This window comes from Plecotus auritus, assembly GCF_963455305.1.
Source record: "Plecotus auritus genome assembly, chromosome: 6".
NCBI classification, from domain to species: Eukaryota; Metazoa; Chordata; class Mammalia; order Chiroptera; family Vespertilionidae; genus Plecotus; species Plecotus auritus.
In genome coordinates, this window is record NC_137773.1 from 5,319,004 (window position 1) to 5,337,961 (window position 18,958).

Genomic DNA, 18,958 nt, shown 5'->3' on the forward strand with positions numbered 1-18,958 from the left:
TGTACCCTAACCCAGTCGGTGCTGAGTAAATATTTGAATGAAAGCCCTCTTGACGGCTCTATACTTTTAATTCTTTGGTTGTCAGCCAATTAAAATGCAGAATACAAGCGTGCCTTACTGTTTAACAGCGAAAATAGTCATTTATGAAATGTCCTCCAAAAACAAGATATATAAGCTTTGAACATTTGCTTTTAAAAAAAAAAATCCTGATGTTTTAAAAGAAAAAAAGTCCGTAAGAGCATTTCATATGGACTGACCGGGTTAGTCCTACATTCTCCAAGACCATAGAGCGAATGTGAACAGTGCCCCCTCATGGTTGAAAGTGGAGGCAGCTACTTCCTGATGGGCGGGGATGACTTTCAACCCCAGTGGCTGACTGGAGTTGTAAGATAAATGTTATTGATGATATTTCAAAATGGATCAAATTCAACACTATTTTCAGAAGGCAAGTAAAAGAGGAATAAAGTGTCAAAGAAAGAATTTTTAGGAGTACAGAGCCCACACATTTCCATATTGTGAGGAGGATGTTGACAATTTGTGGGAAGCAGTAGAGAAAAATGTTAAGACAAGAAAATCCTAACTTGATAACATCCATCTGCTGCTCTTACAGCTGGAATCTGAGCGGGACTTTCCCATCTGTGCTTCACTCTCAGCTTTAGCTTAACCATAAATAAGACACATGTGTTTAAGGATGTTAGCGCTCAAGTCTAAATGCATGCCCACACTTTGACTCAAAAGCGACTCATTAAACGAGTCAGCGTGCAGTGTGCCGCCAGTCTCATCGCTCGGTCCCGTGACCACCTGGCACTTCAGAGCTGAGGCCTTAACTGTGGCCCCGCTGCCCAGCCACATCTAAACAGACCCGCAGCTGCACGCCAGCTCCCCCACGGCCCGGCTGTTCGCGGCAGGCCCTCGGCCCAGGGCTCTGCACCCAGGACTCCCATCGCTGTCACCTGGGACTGCGCTCGCTCCTTGGCCTTCTCGTTTGATTCTCAAATGGACTCCACACGCGTCTATATGGACGACGGCCCTCAGTACAAGCGGGGAAACTGAGGCTTAGTGGCATAAGGTCACTTGCCATGGCCATGTGGTCCGTTGGTAAGAGCCAAGCTTCAGAGTCCGTGCTCTTCCCACTTTCCCCTCTGCCTCCACGTCCCCCTCCCGGGGCCTCTGGGCTATAAATAGTGGGAGGCTGGGGTGCGTGTGCGAGGTTAGCCAGGCCCACCGCACAGAGACACTGACGTCCCCAGCCTGGCCTGGCCTGGGCCTATCCCCTTGGCCTCCCCAGGACTCAGGCCCAGACAGGCCTCAGCTTATCACCAGCTTCACGCTCCTGGGTTATATTTAGCTCTGGACCTCAAAGAGAAAGGTGGGCCAGCCCCTGCGACACGGCACCCAGGCCAGGCGGGCTGCTGTGCGTGGAAAGAGGTTGTCTCCTTCTCCCTGAGGGAGGGGCCACGGCTGCTTATCACTGTATCTGTAACCGTCAGCCGTGTCTACAACACGGTGTGTGCCTGGGGCTCCAGGCTGCTTTGTTGGATGAACAAATAAATGACCGAAGTTCATGTCCGAGAAACCTGGACATCAAAAACGGAGGCGCACAAGTTCCTGGGGGGAGGTCTTGTAAAACCAAATGCATTTCACTCTATTCAATAAAGTCAAGTTTATTCAGGAATGGACCCAAGTCATCCTCCTCCCACCCCCGTTTCTCTTCCCTCCCCCTGATCGGGCATGAAGGCCACAGCGGGAGAGGGAGAGAGAGGAACATCACATCCCCGAGGGTGGGCTCTGAGTGCCCCACGTAGCAGCCCCCCAGTGTCGGTGGCTCTCGGATCCCTGTGCCGGTAGGCCTCCCCTTGCTCTGTCGTCCTTTACGAGGCAGCCGCCTGCAAAACCCGGAGCGAAGCGTCTCCATCCGACCTGCTGAGCACCTGGACCCCCGGGGAGCTGGGTCGGCTGGCAGCTGGGCCAGAGCTCAGGAGCCCGCCTGGGTCCTGGCACCGGAGCTTAAAGGGCAGACGCTGGCAGTTCTCGGCTCTCATAAAAATGGAAAGAGCCGCTTTTTCACAATGTAGAGAACCGTAGCAAGAAAAAGGGCCAGGGCCAGGAAAATGAGCAGCTTGTCCGTCAGCTCTCGGCGATTGTATTTTGTGATGAGCTTCCGTCCCAGCTGGATGGTCCCCGACATGGACTTGAATTCTTCGTTGGCGTCCAGGATAGTCCGGGAAGAGGTGACTGAAACGTAAGAGGGAGGGAGCCTGACTCAGAGGCTGTAGAGCGGAGTCCGAAGCCGGCCCCGCCGCCAGCACACACACTGCGCTCTGAAGCAAGTTCCCAGAGCAGAGGCTGAACACAGACAACCAGAGTGGAGAACGGGACAAAAGTCCCCTGGGCCGCACCAGCTCAGAGAGCCGTCGTTTCCTACATACAGCGTCACAGGCCACGGCGGGGAGCCCCGGGTGGACACCCCCGGGGAGAAGGGCAGAGGGCTCTTCCTCACCGCGACCTCGGCTCCCTGCAGCCGCCGGGCGCTGCTGAGAACCACCCGCCACAAAGCCAATCCCGTGACCGGGGACGGGCCCCACAAGGGCCATGTGGGGACGGAAGCTGGAGGGCACCAGGCCTTCCATCTGTGAGGGGCGCCCTGCCAGGACACCTGACGGCCAGGTCGCTCTCTGTGGGATCAGAAAGGCAGGGCTTGGCCCTGTCACAGCCCTCACACAAGCCAGTCCTTCGGTCCCGGGACACGGCTGTAGCTTTAAAGATGGGGCACCTGTGCTTGGACACTGAGTGACACCGACGAGGAGGCACTTGTCCCCTCAGGGTGGCTGTGCCCAGGAGTCGACTTGACCGCTGAGCATGGGTGTCTGGGCCTGCCACTTGGGGAAGAAGGTTGCCTGGCAAGATTCCCCCACAAAGTAAAACAAAGCATCACTGGAACAGCCACAGAATGAAACGTGCTGTTACGTGGACAGAGGGGCGTGAAAGAGGCGTGTGAGACGTTTCCCCTCATGGAAGAGAGAGGCAGATGGATAACAATTTGCGGTGCCATCCGTGCTGGAGGTGGCAGAACGATATAGAAGAACTGGGAACCGTGGGCAGGCAGGCAGCATGGGCGGGAGGCAGGCGGGAGGGGCCTGGGGCAGGTGCCGGTGTCGCGGGAGCGCTTCCCCTCCAGCCCGGCGTTACCCAGCGTCTGCATGGCTTCCTCGCTCTGCTGCACCTGCTGGGACATCACCCTGCTGATCCCCATGAGGTTCTCGGTGATGGTGCTGGACGTCTGCGCTAGGTTCTCTTTGGCCGTTTTCCTAGGAGTCCAGGGGAGGAGGAGGAAGGTCAACAAAAGCTTGGCTTCGGGGCAGCCCGCATGCAAAGGAGACCCACGCTCCAAGCTCTCCGCACGTGCACGCGCCTATTTGTCACATGTTCCTGGTCAGTGCCCAGGAGTGTGCTGAGCCTCTTAGAGTGGCCAGCAGGGCGTCCGGTGCCGCCCGCTGCAGCAGACACAGATACCTTTGCCTCAAGAGGTCTCCTCCCCGGAGAAGCTCTGCCTTCTCTAGGTTGTCAATGGCGATTTTGCAGGTGAGATTCGCTTTCCTCCACGACGTCTGATTGCTGGAATCAGAAGGGGCACGTGTGAGTTTCTGCTGACTCTGCTGGGCTGACAGTTCCAGTCACAGCAGGTCTTCCCTCCGGCAGGGAGTGGCGGGGGAGGGCTCGCAGGGGTGGCCCACGGAGTCCATCCCCACCGCCCGCCGCTTCCTCCTCCTGTTGGCCCAGCAATTGCAGCAGCCCAGGCCCCGGCACCTCTTGCCTGGACGCCGGCCGCCTCCGGGATAGTCTCTTACTGCCTGCACTGCCCCTGTCCCCCGGGCAGCCCGAGGGAGCAGTCTGGCCTTGGCCCAGCTCTCTATGCAGCCCATATGGCTCCAGACTTCAGGGTAACCTCCGATCCCCAGCCGGGTCCTCTGCCCAGCTCTCCCCACACTTCACTGCTCTGCCCTGCATGCGGTGGGCTCTGCCCCATGAGACCATGCCTCACCCATGTTTGCATTACCAGCACCAAATTGACAGTTTCTGGCCCAGCAGCTGTTTAGCCAGTATATATTGTAAGAAGTAAAAAAATCATCAAAAGGCAATTTTCCTCAACATTTCTCCAAGGTCTGCTGTACTTTAGGTACCACAGACAGATCACGGATGACATAAACACAGTGAACCAGCAGGCTGGTGGGACATGATTTATTTACATGCTTTCCCCGCTCTCTCTGGGAGGGACAACTCAGATCTGGTGAGCGGCGGCCGGGAGTCAGCAGGGCAGCCTTGGTGGGTGGACCACAAAAAGCGAACTGGGTCCCTCAGAGAACCAAGCGCATGCGCTAGAACGCGTAGGCAGCTGGCTCACACCCACTGTGCTCCCCCTTCCAGTCAAGCGGAGAGTGCGTGAACTGACAGGGCGGTCCTCTACCAGCACCCGAGGCTGAGTCTTCAGATGAGTCCCTGGCGCCTGACCAGCGGCTGCTATGCCATTTCATGCCGAATATTTTAAAAAATCAGTGACCTTTTCAAACTGTTATTAGCAAGGCAGCCTGCGGGCCCTGTGATGCAAGATGAACGAGCAGCAGTGCCCGCTCGAGGGACTCACATTTATGCGAAGAAAGACAAGCAAGGCAACATTTACTGTCCAGTGTGACAAGCACGGGGACCCAGGCAGGCCCAGCCGCTGCTCCCACACACAGTCGCCAAAGCCTTGATTTACTGCTCGCGCCTCTGCCCTCGACTCCACAGCATGAATGGCCGTTCTCAACTTTCAACCCACGCTCAGGGATTTTGTCTGGCATAACTTGCTATACATCATAGGACGATCCTCTCTATTCAACGTTTGTAATCTAGTGCCCTTGGTGGCCCTGGGAAGCAAAAGGCACCTCCCTCCCCTCTTAGATCAGCCTCCGGCACACCCACGGCCTGCACACCCACAGCCAGCTGAGCCGGCCTCCTGATCGCTGGGTGTCACAAACAGCTGCTGTTGGCGGGGAAGATGCTGGAGGTCTCTCAAATCAGAAGCAAAGCCGCAGACAAACATGGATGTTCGACCACCTACGAAGGATGAAGGGAACGCCTCGGGAGGGGCCCAGCAGGGGCTTTCAGAGAGAAAGAACTGGCTCCCGTAGGGCTGGGGAAGGTGATGGAGCCCTCACAAAGGCTTTTATTTTATTTTTTAAAATTTTATTTTTATTGATTTCAGTGAGGAAGGGGGAGGGAGAGAGACAGAAACATCAATGATGAGAGAGAATCATTGATCAGTTGCCTCCTGCACTCCCTGCACTGGGGATCAAGCCCACAACCCAGGCATGTGCCCTTGACCAGAATCGAACCCAGGACCCTTCAGTCCGCAAGCCAACATTCTATCCACTGAGCCAAACCGGCGAGGGCACCCTCAAATACTTTCGCAATAAAATCCCTCTTATTATTATGGTACCAAAGTCAAAAGTGAAGGGAGAGGTACTGTTTCAGACAATTTTGTTGGAAAAGTCCCCCAATTCAATACCAAGAAATAGTGCATACCTTCAATTACAGAATCAAGTATTAGCACACAGACACAATATGACACTAGAGGCCTGGTGCACAAATTTGTGCACTGGTGGGGTCCAGTCGGCCGCCCCGATGGGAGACGACAGGGGGCAGGGCCGGCCAGGGCGAGGGGCTGCAGTTGCTCCAGTCATTCTGGTCATTCTGCCATTTGGTCACTGGGCTTTTATTATATAAGATGAGCTTATTTACATGTTCTTGTTTCACTTTTAAGATAAAGTCCCCTTCAAAATTTTCTAAATTTTGGTCCATCTTAAATAGGTTCACTTACAGCGGACTTTTTCTGGTACCAATTCTCCTTAGATAAAAAGGACCTATTTTACAATAGCAAACTTTTTTTTGGTTTTGTTTTAAAAATATAAATACAGTGTAACAAAGCAAATACGTACAAATATGCTTTTGTAACTGTGCCCTTTCCGCCTACCCAACAGCCCCTGCGTGCCCTCCCCTTTGAGAATTACTCACCTTGAGAGAACATTCAGTCCGTGTATAAATGACACAAGTCATTAACCTCAGGTGTCTTAGGCAAACCCAGGGAGTCTCCGAGGGAGCACATGACCAGCACAGGACCCTGGAGGGAGGCCAGGCCGCCTACCTGAGCATCTGCTTCTTATGGTTCTCCACCTCCTGGAGCAGAACTTGCTTGTCTGACTCTTTGTCTTGCTCTTTAGCCGACTGCTCCAGCTCCTATGGGGGAAAGCAGCTCTGTGTGAAATCCACTGTAAAGCCAACACGAAAACCAGAGAGCACTCCTGGTTCTAGCCAGGCCATCAACAGCACCGGGAGACCCTCCTTGAGCAGGGCACTACGGAATGCCAAATATCCTTTTAGATACAGAGCCGAGTCTGTAAGAAAATAAGGACAGCCCTAGCTGGTTTGGCTCAGTGGACAGAGCGTCAGCCTGCAGACTGAAGGGTGGGTCCCAGGTTCAATTCCAGTCAAGGGCACATGCCCGTTGTGGGCTGGATCCCAGCAGGGGGCGTGCAGGAGGCAGCTGATCAATGATCCTCTCTCATCATTGATGTTTCTATCTCTCTCCCCTCTCCCTGCCTCTCTGAAATCAATAAAAATGTATTTTTTTTTTTAAAAAAAGAAAGAAAATAAGGACAATCTTAAGACCCCACAGTGAGGCGAAAACCAAGACCAGCGCAGACAGCCCGTGAGCGGTGCAGGCTAACACATTATGCAGCACAAAAATACTAACCCTAACCCCGACCCCACTTAGACATCACGGGAATATCAAAGCACGCACATTCTAGAAACTGCCCTTGGAAGTTCCTTCGGAAGACAACACACAGGGCAGACATGCTCTTTCTGAGGGTCCAAACAGCCAGTTTTTCCACCAGCTCTGGAACAGACTGTCTTCTTGGGTTCAATTGTTGGCTGGCATCTGGGGCCTCGCAATATGAAAAACATAAGGCTTTACACCCCAGCACCACATGCAGACAGAGCAGGTGCCCCACACCTTCTGAGAGGTGGGGGGCTCTCTGCCACCCTCACTGAAGGCACAGCATGGAAACGCCTACGTTATCCAAACCGGTACTTCTCGCTGTTGTGTTTTGGAGACGGCACATATACCATAGTCGAATTCAGGAGCATATATGTGCACATGGTGTGACTGGTGATGACAAGACAGAGGGGAGGAGGCTGGGCAAAGCGACAGCCTCAAAAATTTACCCAGGAGACACTGGTGATGGACTGGGCTAAATGGGTGGGAGAGAAAAGAAAGTAGTTCAAGTGACCGCAGAGTTTTTTTTGTTTTTTTTTAAATATATTTTATTGATTTTTTACAGAGAGGAAGGGAGAGGGATAGAGAGTTAGAAACATCGATGAGAGAGAAACATCGATCAGCTGCCTCCTGCACACCCCCCACTGGGGACGCGCCCGCAACCAAGGTACATGCCCCTGACCGGAATCGAACCTGGGACCTTTCAGTCCGCAGGCTGACGCTCTATCCACTGAGCCAAACCGGTTTTGGCACCGCAGAGTTTTTAAGTTGAAAAATTCCAAGAACAATGGCGTCCCTGCCACCGTCTATCACAACTGGCGGTGCGCTGTGTGCCTAAGTTCCTAGCTGTGACCTGGGTAGCCGGTTAGTACAGCTCCCTCACTGCCTACACGTTTAGGAAGAACCTGGACAGCTCTCAGGCAGAGGTCAGTACTGGGACCCAGCCCCCCTCCTCGTTCCCCCTTCCCTTAGCATCTCAGTTCTGCGCTGCTCACCTGTATTCTGTGCCGCAACTGTTGAAACTTCTCTTTCACTTTAGCATTCAGTTCAGTAAGTGCACTTAATGGTCCTGAACAATCTCGAATATCCTAGGAGACATTGAAGAGATGAAGGGGCCTTTCTCAGGGCAAGGAAAGAATATGACACCATCAGTACAGGGCGAGTTGGCTTACGCCACAACTAAGGTTGGCCCACCGACCGTTATTCGGCCCGGTCTTGGCTGTTTACCTCTGCAACACCAGCTAACACATTATACTTTACACTTTTCTCATCCCTCTCTAAATTGATTGTGAACAGGCAACATAAAAGCATAGAGAGAAACACAACTCTGTCTTGACTTATGAGTTCCTAAAGTTTAACAAAACGCCACCTGGCAAGTATGAAAGCCTTAAAGTAGTTTGTGTATTCAACTCAAATGTAAATCCAAAGCAGATACTACTAACTTCAGATCTTTGGAAATCGGGGTCCTGAATTCCTGGCATCAGATGACAAGATTAGCTTCAATCTGATTCTACAAACCATCTATTAGAGAGCGCAGTGTTTATAGACAGATTCAAGGATAGGTTTAGAATTCGTTTCTGGTCAGAATTAGTGGAGCCAGGTTTTAGAGCAGGCCCTAGAGCAGGGGTGGGCAAACTTTTTGACGCGAGGGCCACAATGGGTTCTTAAACTGGACCGGAGGGCCGGAACAAAAGCATGGATGGAGTGTTTGTGTGAACTAATATAAATTCAAAGTAAAGGAGCGGAGGGGAGAGCAAGAGAACCGGATAGAACAGCCGGATCCGGCCCGCGGGCCGTAGTTTGCCCACGGCTGCCCTAGAGCCAGACTACGCGGATTCAGATTCTGGCTGTGTATTTATTAGCCGTGCAACCTCAAAAAAAAAAAAAATCAGTTGAGTTCTGAGCCTCAGTTCTGTCCCTCATCATATTACCTACCGCATAGACCATGTATGTACAGGAAGCATTTAGCAGAGGAACTGAAACACAGTAAGAATGCAATGAATCTAGCTATGACCACTCGCTCTCATTCGATTTCAGAACTGGCCCAGCATTTTGTAGTTTATACTCGGGAGAAGGGAAGTGTAAATGTTTGCATTAAAATTTCCTCACTTGCTCTCTGGCTTAATCATTAAATCACACTTCCTGGCAACTCATTAGGTTTATTTTGCATCTGGTTTGGGGGGGGGGCGGGGAGGGCTACTTTTCTTCACTTTTTGTCCCAGCTAGTTGCAAGCTCTGAATCTACATCTAATGTTTAGTAACATTTATTGGAAATGGAAAGGATTTGCCCAAAACCCAGGTTTAAAACTCTTGGTTTCTTTTTTGCTAAACGTGAGGAACTGTTTGTACATTCCTACCTCTTGTCTACGCCAACTGGTTTATTGCTCTATCACCTTCTACCCTTCAATGGCTTAACTAAGCTAAAGCACCTCGGTGCCCTAAGTCCCTTCTCTAGGCTGACTTTGCCGGTCCGGGTCCCAGTTTTGCCACCACCTGCCTTCAGATTCAGGCCTTGCCACTTGACTCGATTTCCTCGTTTCGTAAATCACATCTACGGTCCAGGTGACGTTCATTTCCCCGGCGCCTCCCATGCCAGGCGGCCTTGGGAGCCACGGGCCGCAGACCCAGAGGAGCTGGCCAGCAGGGGGCGAGGCTAATGCGTCCGGAACGCCACCCAACGGCGGGGAGGGCGGGGTCGGGAGGCGGGGCTCACCAGGGTGACAGGTACGTGGTGAGGTGGTCCAGGGCGAGGCGGCAGCCAGGCTCCCTATGGGAGGGGCCCAGCGGGGCCACAAAGGGGAAGCCTGGGCAGGGGCGAGGGACATGGGGGTCCCGGAAAAGGGCAAGCCAACGTCACCCGGATGGAGGCTCAAGACCAAGAGTCAAGGGGAAGGGGCCAAAGGGGGCCAGAGAGAAAGGAGCCGGCCATAGAGCGGGGCCAGCGACCAGAGAGGGAGACCAGACCAAGCGGTGGAAGCTCGCGAGGGAGCCCGCGGGCTCAGAGGAGGCCAGCGGAGCTCGGGTTTCGAGCAGCTGGAGCCCAGCAGGGGCCCCGGGAACCAGTACCTGGATAAGCGCCTTCACCTCCAGGTCGAATTTGACAATCTCTTGGTTACAGATCCGGACGTGGACATCTTGGGCAGCCGCCATGTTGGAGACGCCGGCTACGGGCAGCGGCGGTGGCCAAGTTCAAACGCGTTTCCGTGCCGCCCGGTCTTTGCGACAGCGCCCCCTAGAGGCCGTCCCGAGGCCAGCGAGGGTGGCGGCGCTGAGTCAAGGACTCTCAACACGTGGGGGGAATTCAGCCTGGCCTTTTCGTGTGGTCCTAAGGAAAAACAAAACGGAGAGGAGAGAAGAGGGAACATCAAGAACACTTTCACGGTGGCCTCTCCCCATCTCCCGCAGAAGAGCCATTCTAAGGATTACAGATTTTTTTTGCATAGAGAGGGGGAAAAAGCAAGACTGGAAAAGTATCCATTGGGATGTCCCTGGAAGGTGGCATTGACAATGTTTTCTATTTCTTTAAGCTTTCTCGTATGTTTCATATTTGACAGTGAACCCACATCCCACCTCTGTGCCCCAGTCCCCTCAGAGGCCACCTGGAGGTAAGCGCAGGGTTGGCCGGAGGACTCCGTGGCATAAGATGGGAAAAGCACCCAGCACAGCGTGGGAAAGTGGCCTCTGCCGGAGCGGAGCACAGGGCGCGCTGGCTGCTGTTGCTAGAGTATACCGACATTTGGAGCGCTCCCTGCGCGGCAGGCTCTTTGTACCAAGTGCTATGTGTGTGCATCTAACTTAACGCTCACGCCAGCCCCAGGAGGTAGAATTATCCCCGCCTTACACGCAAGGAAACCGGCACCGGGAAGGACGACTTGCCCAGAGCAAAACGGAATCGCCAGGGCCAAGGACGTGGGCATGTACCAATCCTGACCCCGGCCAACAAACCGCTCCCCACAGAGGTCCTGTCTGTGGGGCTTGACACTCCCGCAGCATGCCTGCTTCCCACGGCCTGGGCAACATGGTGTGTTCAACACTGGGATGTTTGCCGATCTGATTAAGTGAAAAATGCCATTTTTTAAAATCTGCATTTCTTATCAAAAATGCGGTTGGGAGTTATTTGTATTCATTGTCTGCTCATTTCAACTCCCGGGGGCTCTTTATTTACGGAAGGATTTAGCTCTTAACCTATGAGCTTTTTTCTTAGTCTATAGAATTTTTAATTGGCTTAGTGCATCTTTACCGTGATTTTTCATTTTTGTTTCACATAGACTTTACCAATCTTCTTTTATGACTCCTGGATTTGGGGTCCAAGTTAGGGAAGGCCTTCCCCGCTACCCCCCTCAACAAGAATTGTTTCTATGCTTTCTTCTTTTTTACGTCTAGGTCTTTACCCACTTTGAAATGTATGGTGGCTTATTGGTGTGAGGTATGGAGCCTTTACTTTTTCCAGGGGGGTTACCCAACACTGTTTTCTGAATAATCCATCTTTTTCTCACTGGTTCGGGATGCCACATTTGCATACTAAATTCTTGAGTTTGAATGTATTTCTAGTCTGTTGGCCTACCAAGTCATTCATGCACCAAAATGACTTTTAATTATTATAGTTTCGTGTGTCTTAATATCTGTTGGGGATTGAATACCAGCTGCTTTGCCCCCAGTAGCTCCCCCCTATAATTTTTTCCATGTGAACTCGGGTTCCAATTTGGTTTTTTTAACCCCATTGTTAATGTCCTTACTGGGTCGGCATTCAATTTTCTATTTAATGCAGGAAGACCGACAGCTTTGTGTTACTGACTGCTCCTGTTCAAGAACTTGGTCTATTTTTGCATTTGTTCAAGTTTTCTGTGTCTTTCATAGTATTTTCAAGACTTCTTTGGGCCTTGTACATTTTCTGTTAATGCCTGGCTGTTATTTTAAGATTAAAACTTTTTAAAGAGATGGAGGTTGGCATTTTTCAGGTCAAACGTTCTGGACCCTCAAACAGACGCTCCCTATTTAGGACAGCGAAGCAGCCCGAAGTTGGCAAGCACATCTGCCCGCGTGACCTTGGGCCCCTTTCACACCCTGCTTCTTGCTGGAAATTCCTATGCAATCCACAGTCTCCAATTGCATCTCTCTGCAAGTAAACAAAACACAGCTCCCCTTTTCTCCACCCTGCCACACAGGCCCTTCTGACCAAGTGATCCAGTTCCAAGCCCGCCGGCCAGAAGCCTTCTTTGAGGCATAGGTATGCGATCTGGGGACCCACAGTCCCAGTAAAACTGCCAACGCTGTTTTGTTCCCTTCGTCTTCCCCCACTGATCCCGAGGCTAGCTTTGGGTTTCTCCAATGGCTATGCTTGGGCTTTGGCTCTTCCTGGTTTATAGATTCTAAGCCCTTTATTTCCCAACAGTGCCTGGGACACGGCCTGGTCCCTTAGAGATGAACATGAATCGTCTCACATCGGCCGGGTCTGGGTGAGTCCCCTCCTCTAAGTCTAGTCTGATGACTACCCACCTCGCTGGGCCATTGAGAGCAGCCGCTGGGTTCCCTGATGTGACAGCACCTAGCCGGGGGCTTCATGGGCACCAGCCTAGCCTTCTAGGACTGTAACTCCTCCTTGCTGTTCTGAACCTTCCAGTCGAGACACTAAAGTATTTCCCAACCAGCGTTCTCCTTGGTGGCTAAGGAGCTCTCCTGGTTCCCAATGTCGGTGAACTGCAGGCCGCTCACAGGAGGGTTAGTGTCCTGAGAACTGTACTGACCTGGCTCCCCCAGCGCCCGGTTCCTGGGCCATGGCAGAGGCTCCCGTGAGGGGCGGTCTCAAGAGGTCAAGTCCTGAAGCAGAATGAGTCCGTGCGAGGCCATGTCCATTTGCTTCCTGACAGCCTCAGTGTCACTCTCATGGAGCAGAGGGCTTCTTCCAGGGCCCAGGCACGCAGGCCTGTCAGTTCTTCTCTGACACCCCGCTGGACGTGGCACCTGCGTCCTCACAAATACTTGGGTGGTGGTGACATGCCTAGAGCCCTCTGCGCGTGTAACAACTCCTGTGTTGTTCTGCGATCCTGTTCACAGCTGCCCCGTTCAGCAGACCGCAAGTTCCTGGGGTCTCGAGTCTCCTTGGAGCCCAGAACCTAGCACAGGCCCTGGCAGAAGGAACACTCCGCTATGGTGGTGTTCACTCCGGTCCCGGCTCAGGCTCCGTGTATTCTTACTTAGATTACTAAACATACAAATGTTCGAGTGCGAGACTCAAAGTATTTTATTTCCCACAGAGAAATCACTTGCCCAAAGAATCGAAGAGAAATAAGTATCAACAAAACGATGCTCTGAGCTATGAAAGATGCAAATGTTTATCAATACATCTGCATAACAGCTCGATGTCCCTCAAGGTCCCCGCTGCCTCTAGCTGGGAACTCCCTTGCAGTGGGTTGCCCTGAAGAGGACACGGTTACCTTGGTAAGCCTCGAAAAAGCCACAGAGACAGGAAGGGCGAAAACATGAGGCCAACAATTCAAAACCTTTTCATCTCTTTTTTTTTTTATTTTAAATTACAAAGGATGTTGCATACACAGATGAGTCTGTATCTGACTAGAAGTGCCGAGGGGTTGGAAGGTGACAGAGAACAAAGGCAACATTGGAATTGCCTTTTCTTCTGAAAAGAAAAACTGCACAACTATTAACCAACATTTAATAGAATAAATTTTAAACAGCTCATGCGTCAACAAGATAAAATTCTTTCTAGACAAAAGACAAGACTGAATCCAATAAAGTTTCATAGCTCCAGTTGTGGGGCGGGGGGGGGGGGGGGGGAGGGGACAGGGGAACAAAACAACAGAATATGAGAGCATTACAAACAGGATCCTATGTGGCTATGCAAGAGAGGTGGCCACATGGCATAACAAATGCTTTGAATTCTTGCCCTTCCGCTCCTCTGCGACTTCTTACGCACGCGGTCAGCCCTAGCATCATCACTTAACCACCAATGCTAAGTTACAGGACAAACCGTAGGGACAGAAGGTAAAAAAGGCAGGCAGTGGAATACAGTGTCATAAAAATGTGCTGGGAAGGCAGATACAGTACACACATACACATTTCTGTTATTTGGTTCTGGAAAAAAAAAGGGGGGGGGGCGAAGGGCAAGACACAGTCATCAGTCCCGCTCCCATCCACCCGGAATTGAACGAACTACACCGCTGTGTTCACATCGTTATGGAAGAGGCAAACCTCGTTCACCTAGAACTTGGCACACGGAGATACCCGACTCAGGTTCTGCACTCGTCACCAACAAGTCTCCGGAATACTATTTGAAACTAGTTTTAAGGTTCTGTTCCCTCACGGCTACCCCCAAATCTTTCTTTTCTGAAGGAAAACGGCAGTTTGGCAGCATTCAGTTCCTAGGTGCAATGTCTACGACTTCAGTCCGTTTACTGAGCATGAGGGTGAAGGGTTATGCTTCAACACACAGCCCCGCCTGCCCATGGAAGCGTCCCGCGTCCAGTAGTACATTTCGTCATCTTTCCCCCACACGCTCGTTCCTTAAAACGAAACCACCATCCCGACAGCTGACAGTCATCGTTACATCCCAATGTGTTTGAGAGAGTAAAAAAACATGGAGTCATCTTCTCATAATGCCCTTATTAAGATTACAAAGATTACAAAAGAATCCACAAGTATTACGGCACTGTGTGAGACATATTTGTCATGATTCAAGGGAAGAACAAGACTGGAGTTTTGTGCAAAGTTGTGGAAATGGCCTCAGTTCCATGGGAAATGGCATTCCACAATAGACTTCACGAGAAGGATAACTGAAACCTTTTACTTTAACACTGAAAGCTTAATTCAATGCATTCTCAAAATTCAAGTTTCAAGATTTGGAGAGATGCTAACATTCTGTTACATAATGAACTAGAAAATACTTAAGAGACAGAATTTCAGGAAGACTATATAAAGAAAGGGAACCTAAGTTTTTGTTAATTCCTGCTGAAGGCAACTTGAATCCGTCTCTTAGAAAGTGAACTAAATCTTAGCAGCTAAAATATTTTTAAATGTATGGAATAAAGAAAAGCACATCCATTCTTGACATTTTGGTGAATAAACTAACAGCTTTATTAATGAAGGCAAACATCAGATAATTGTATGAATATTATATATAAAAAAGAAATCCAAACGAACAGCATTGTATTTCAAAAGTACTGCACTTCTGTTTCTTTTAAAGAGACTTGTCATCTGTTTTATAAAACAAACAAAACGGGTACTCTTCTAAAAAATTCTGGAAAAATGAAAGAGTCAATTTCAAGCTGATGAACGGAACACACCTTTCTTTAAATGCAGACTATTGCGAAGGAGCAAATAAAGTCAAGCATCAGAAAGAAGATGTATGACAAATTCATGAAAGTCAGAAAAAAGGGATGTAGTGAAATTACCGCTGATCTTTCCCCCTCATATTCAAAGACCATTCAAAACTGGTCTTTCATACAAATATAAAATAACTCTAAAGAGAGGGAATTTGAAACCGTACCCATCTGAACTCCTTCATGATGTTTTTGTAATAGCTCTGATTCTCTTACCAAAAAGGTCAAAGTGAAAGACTGAGGAAGTGGAGGGAATGAAGACGTTTTGTTTTCATGTACAAGTAAGGCACAATATAAAGCCACATCATAATCTGTCATGAAGAATATAGGAAGGGACAAGAATCATACATGGTACAGTAGAACAAGCAATCGTATTGACTGAAAGAGTGTGGCACCCAATTCAAAACTCAGACAAGATCTTAACAAGAACAACTGACAGCATGCTTTCATATGGAGACAAACTCTACAAAGATCCAGTGTATCGAAAACGAGGAAGAACGTTTTTTGTGGGTTTTTTTGTTTTGTTTTTAAATCATAGTAGTACTAGAGTCAACGTTCCTATCATTGCTCTTGGAACAAGGGGTTCATTGGAGGTGAGTTCACAATGCCTTCACTGAAAGTAGGATTCTGGACTTCATTATGACTATCTGGATACCATGTATGAACACAGAAGACCTTTAGAGAGCTCTTCTCTAACTGTCTTCACCCAAAAACACATGCCACAATTTCAAAAACAGAACATGTACAATTGTTGGGGTTTTTACATTACCCTTATAAGATCTGTTTGTGTGATACACTAAACGGATATATTTAATGACAATAGAGGAAGCAGATTATTACTGGCATTAAAGTACAACCATTTCTAGACGGTTTTAAATGCCACAGAGTCCCCTGGTTAAAATGTAAAGCTGCACAGCTTGCCTATGTCATCTTTATGATAAAGTTAAACAGCAAGAGGATTTAACTTTCACTCTACATTTTACTGCCAGGTTTTTATTGAGATCAAGTATCGCTGCAGCATTCTGACCAGCCCAGATTTAGCAGCAAATGGCAGGAATCATATAAAATGCAATTTTTTTAACAAAGTGCTTTTCTAAGATATACATACATATATAAATAGGTACAAAATAAAGTGTCAACATTAAAAAGCTCAACTATTTAAAAGCTTTTAACTATTTAACTTAAGTAGTACATATAAAACACTGAAATGCAAGGATATGGAATCTACTAAACAGATTCAAAGTCTTTTTTGAAATGCAAGACCAAAAAATCAAATTCTGGTTTGCAGAGAGGAAAAAAGTATCAAAAACCAGAATTTCTAACAAAGCAGCTAGAAAGGGGCAATTTTATAAACCTCATCAGTTGAATCTCTATCATGAAGTGATTTTCACCTGATTGCAAAACTGCCAGATTTTGTAATACATTTTAACTTGCCAGACACACTCCGTCAAAACTTCATATACTCCCAAGTTACAAACTTGTGCTTTGCCTTCTCCCAGTGAAAAAGGAAAACCTTTAAACAATGAACTTATATACTCTATTCAACCCTCGATCTGAGCTTATCATCTGTTCAGTGTGAATGCACGAAGCAGGTACATTTCCACCAAGCACACGGGAAATCCGGTGCATCCCAGTTCATAATGTCAAAGCAGCTTGTTACGCATTGCTCAGATGTTGCTGTGTGTTTTAGATCCAAACCTTTATAAGCTACAGCTTCATGTGCTGTCACTTACAAATGGGCGGGGGTGTGGTGAGTAAAAGAAAACGAAATACACTATATAGACAAAAACATAACTAAAGAATAAATTCTCCGACGGGTAATGGAGAAATAGATACTCTCCCAGCAGCTAGGTCTGAAATTTTTGGTATTATTTTTTTTTCTGGCTAGGTAGGGATTTTTTTTTAAGTATAGTTTTTTCAGAGTTCAAACCACAAGATTTGAGAATAAAACAGTGAGAGAGACAGGATGGAAAGATCTGTGGAAAGGTTTATAATGTTGCCTTGACAAAGAAATTTCTCCTCAAGAGGTAAAGCTTTAACATTTAAAACACTGACTAATGAAGCTGTTTTATGTGAGCAAAACAGAGCACCTAAAAACTAAATGTGTTAATATTTCTCAGTTCTAGAAACTATAAAAGAAGTCACATGTAAGTCTGAAGCTAGTTTGAAAATACCTGTACAAAAATATAAAAATCTATAAATTTTTTGTTTTTGTTTTAAGCTTGTGTTGATCTTTGAAAATATTACATGCACAATAATACATCAATTGGAAAAGTGGCAACTAAAGAATTAGATATTTTTAGCTTTTCTCTTTCTTTACATATATATATATACATAATACAATAAAAATAATCTGTATTTTGGTTGTTTGGTGGAAGTATACTACAATAAGCTAAATAACTTTTAAATTTTCAAGGTCAAAAACTATTTTATCAATAGCTTACTAAAATGAAATATATTAAAATTTCCTACAGTAAGTGCAGAAATAAAAAGACAGACACCTAAATGGCCACCAACTTATCTACTATGGAAGCGAACTAGAGGAACAGCAAAATAATATTTGTATGTGTAGATGCTCCTTCTGTAGATAATTGGACCCAAACAGAAATAAAATTCACAGTTCAGTAAGATCCCTAACCCTGACCTTTTCATTTTCTTTTTTTCTCCTTTTAGTCATACATTCATACAGTATCATGTAAGCTGTGCAAAACTTTACTTAGACTGGCAGTTTGCCATATCAGTTGCATTTGTCTTTGGTACAAAAAATAAAACAATCGCGATAATGTGCAAGTATTTGTCTTCTTCCGGTCAAGTACCGAAATATGAGTTTTCTAGAGCCATCTTTTTTTTTTGTTGTTTTTTGTTTTGTTTTGTTTTTTTATACAATACATAGACTCTGTGGCATATATCTACATTTCAACATAGTCCTATATACATTCAAAAAATCTGAAAAAGAGTTGCAACAAAAAAACATTTAAACCCCATAATTTTTCCATCTATATATCTTGTTTTTCCTCATTAGGGTTTTCATCATACAAAATATTACCAGTTTTATAGTTTCCCCAAAATACAAGGCACAAAGAATATGCTTTTTTTTTCTTACTTGCACAGACATTATATATATATAATATATATATATATATTTATATATACCATATTGAGCTCAGAAAATGAATATCTAATATGGCACACGGCATGAGTGCTGGGTTGTGCCATGTACAAGTGACATTAATGGTTGTGGAAAATTAGAACAAAAAGCAATAATTCTAAAAACAATCTAAACTGTTTTTTAAAAATGCTTCCTCGATTTTTTTGTGTGGTTCAGAGCATAAACCTGCCACAATATATGGCATTTACTAATATCTTCACCCATCCAAAATGTTTTTCTTTAACAGATTTTTGAAATCTGCATCTAAACATTTAGTTAAATATACGAGTTTCAATTCCGACGCCAGTAGCAGTTGTAACCATGGTTTATGCTCTGAAAATGCAATAATCAAGTATTTTGGATCATGCGTCACACTTATGCTACTTAGTTCTTAAAACAATGTAACCTAATTGTAAATGTGTACATAATGCCAAACTGACATGCAGAACAGAATGAAAATTTACAATGAATAACATAACAAACTCAGACATTTCTGACCAGTGGTCCATTGAGGCTGATTACACTTTTGATGCTGGTATCCTTAGCCCTACAAGGCCTCCGGTGGGGTTGCCTTCTGCGGTCTTCTCTAACACTTGGTTAACAAATTCTGAGGTTTGCCCAGCAACTGGGAGACCTGAGGAAAAGAACAAAAAGGCACACTTA

The 18,958-nt window shown here is 47.5% G+C and overlaps 2 protein-coding genes across 4 annotated transcripts in view; both read right to left on the reverse strand.

Annotated features, from left to right (window-relative positions):
* Positions 1-1,641: 1,641 nt before the first annotated feature.
* On the reverse strand, positions 1,642-18,844 carry BNIP1 (BCL2 interacting protein 1). Of its 2 annotated transcripts, XM_080676858.1 has the most exons (7): positions 18,794-18,844; positions 9,881-10,139; positions 7,810-7,902; positions 6,182-6,273; positions 3,514-3,615; positions 3,190-3,308; positions 1,642-2,235 (listed from the first exon to the last, which is right to left on the reverse strand). In XM_080676858.1, the coding sequence occupies exons 2-7, from the start codon at positions 9,962-9,964 to the stop codon at positions 2,039-2,041; spliced, it is 687 nt and encodes a 228-aa protein (XP_080532984.1). In that variant the 5' UTR covers positions 9,965-10,139; positions 18,794-18,844; the 3' UTR covers positions 1,642-2,038. The 2 variants fall into 2 exon arrangements, with proteins under 2 accessions (XP_080532984.1, XP_080532983.1); XM_080676857.1 differs by lacking the exons at positions 1,642-2,235; positions 18,794-18,844 and having other exon boundaries at positions 2,623-3,308; positions 9,881-9,980.
* Positions 18,462-18,958, reverse strand: part of CREBRF (CREB3 regulatory factor) — a 42,166-nt gene continuing 41,669 nt past the window's right edge. For both annotated transcript variants that reach the window (XM_080676853.1, XM_080676854.1), the window contains exon 9: positions 18,462-18,929. In XM_080676853.1, the coding sequence (XP_080532979.1) occupies positions 18,814-18,929 (116 nt within the window). In that variant the 3' untranslated portion in view covers positions 18,462-18,813. The remainder of the gene's footprint in view (positions 18,930-18,958) is intronic.

Excerpts from the sequence above, each read along its gene's own strand:
- BNIP1 (XM_080676857.1), bottom strand. The coding sequence starts at position 9,964 with ATGGCGGCTGCCCAAGATGTCCACGTCCGGATCTGTAACCAAGAGATT. Across the intron at positions 6,274-7,809 it reads AGTTGCGGCACAGAATACAG|GAGCTGGAGCAGTCGGCTAA; the intron begins GTGAGCAGCGCA and ends TTTCCCCCATAG. Across the intron at positions 3,616-6,181 it reads CATAAGAAGCAGATGCTCAG|CAATCAGACGTCGTGGAGGA; the intron begins GTAGGCGGCCTG and ends TTCTGATTCCAG.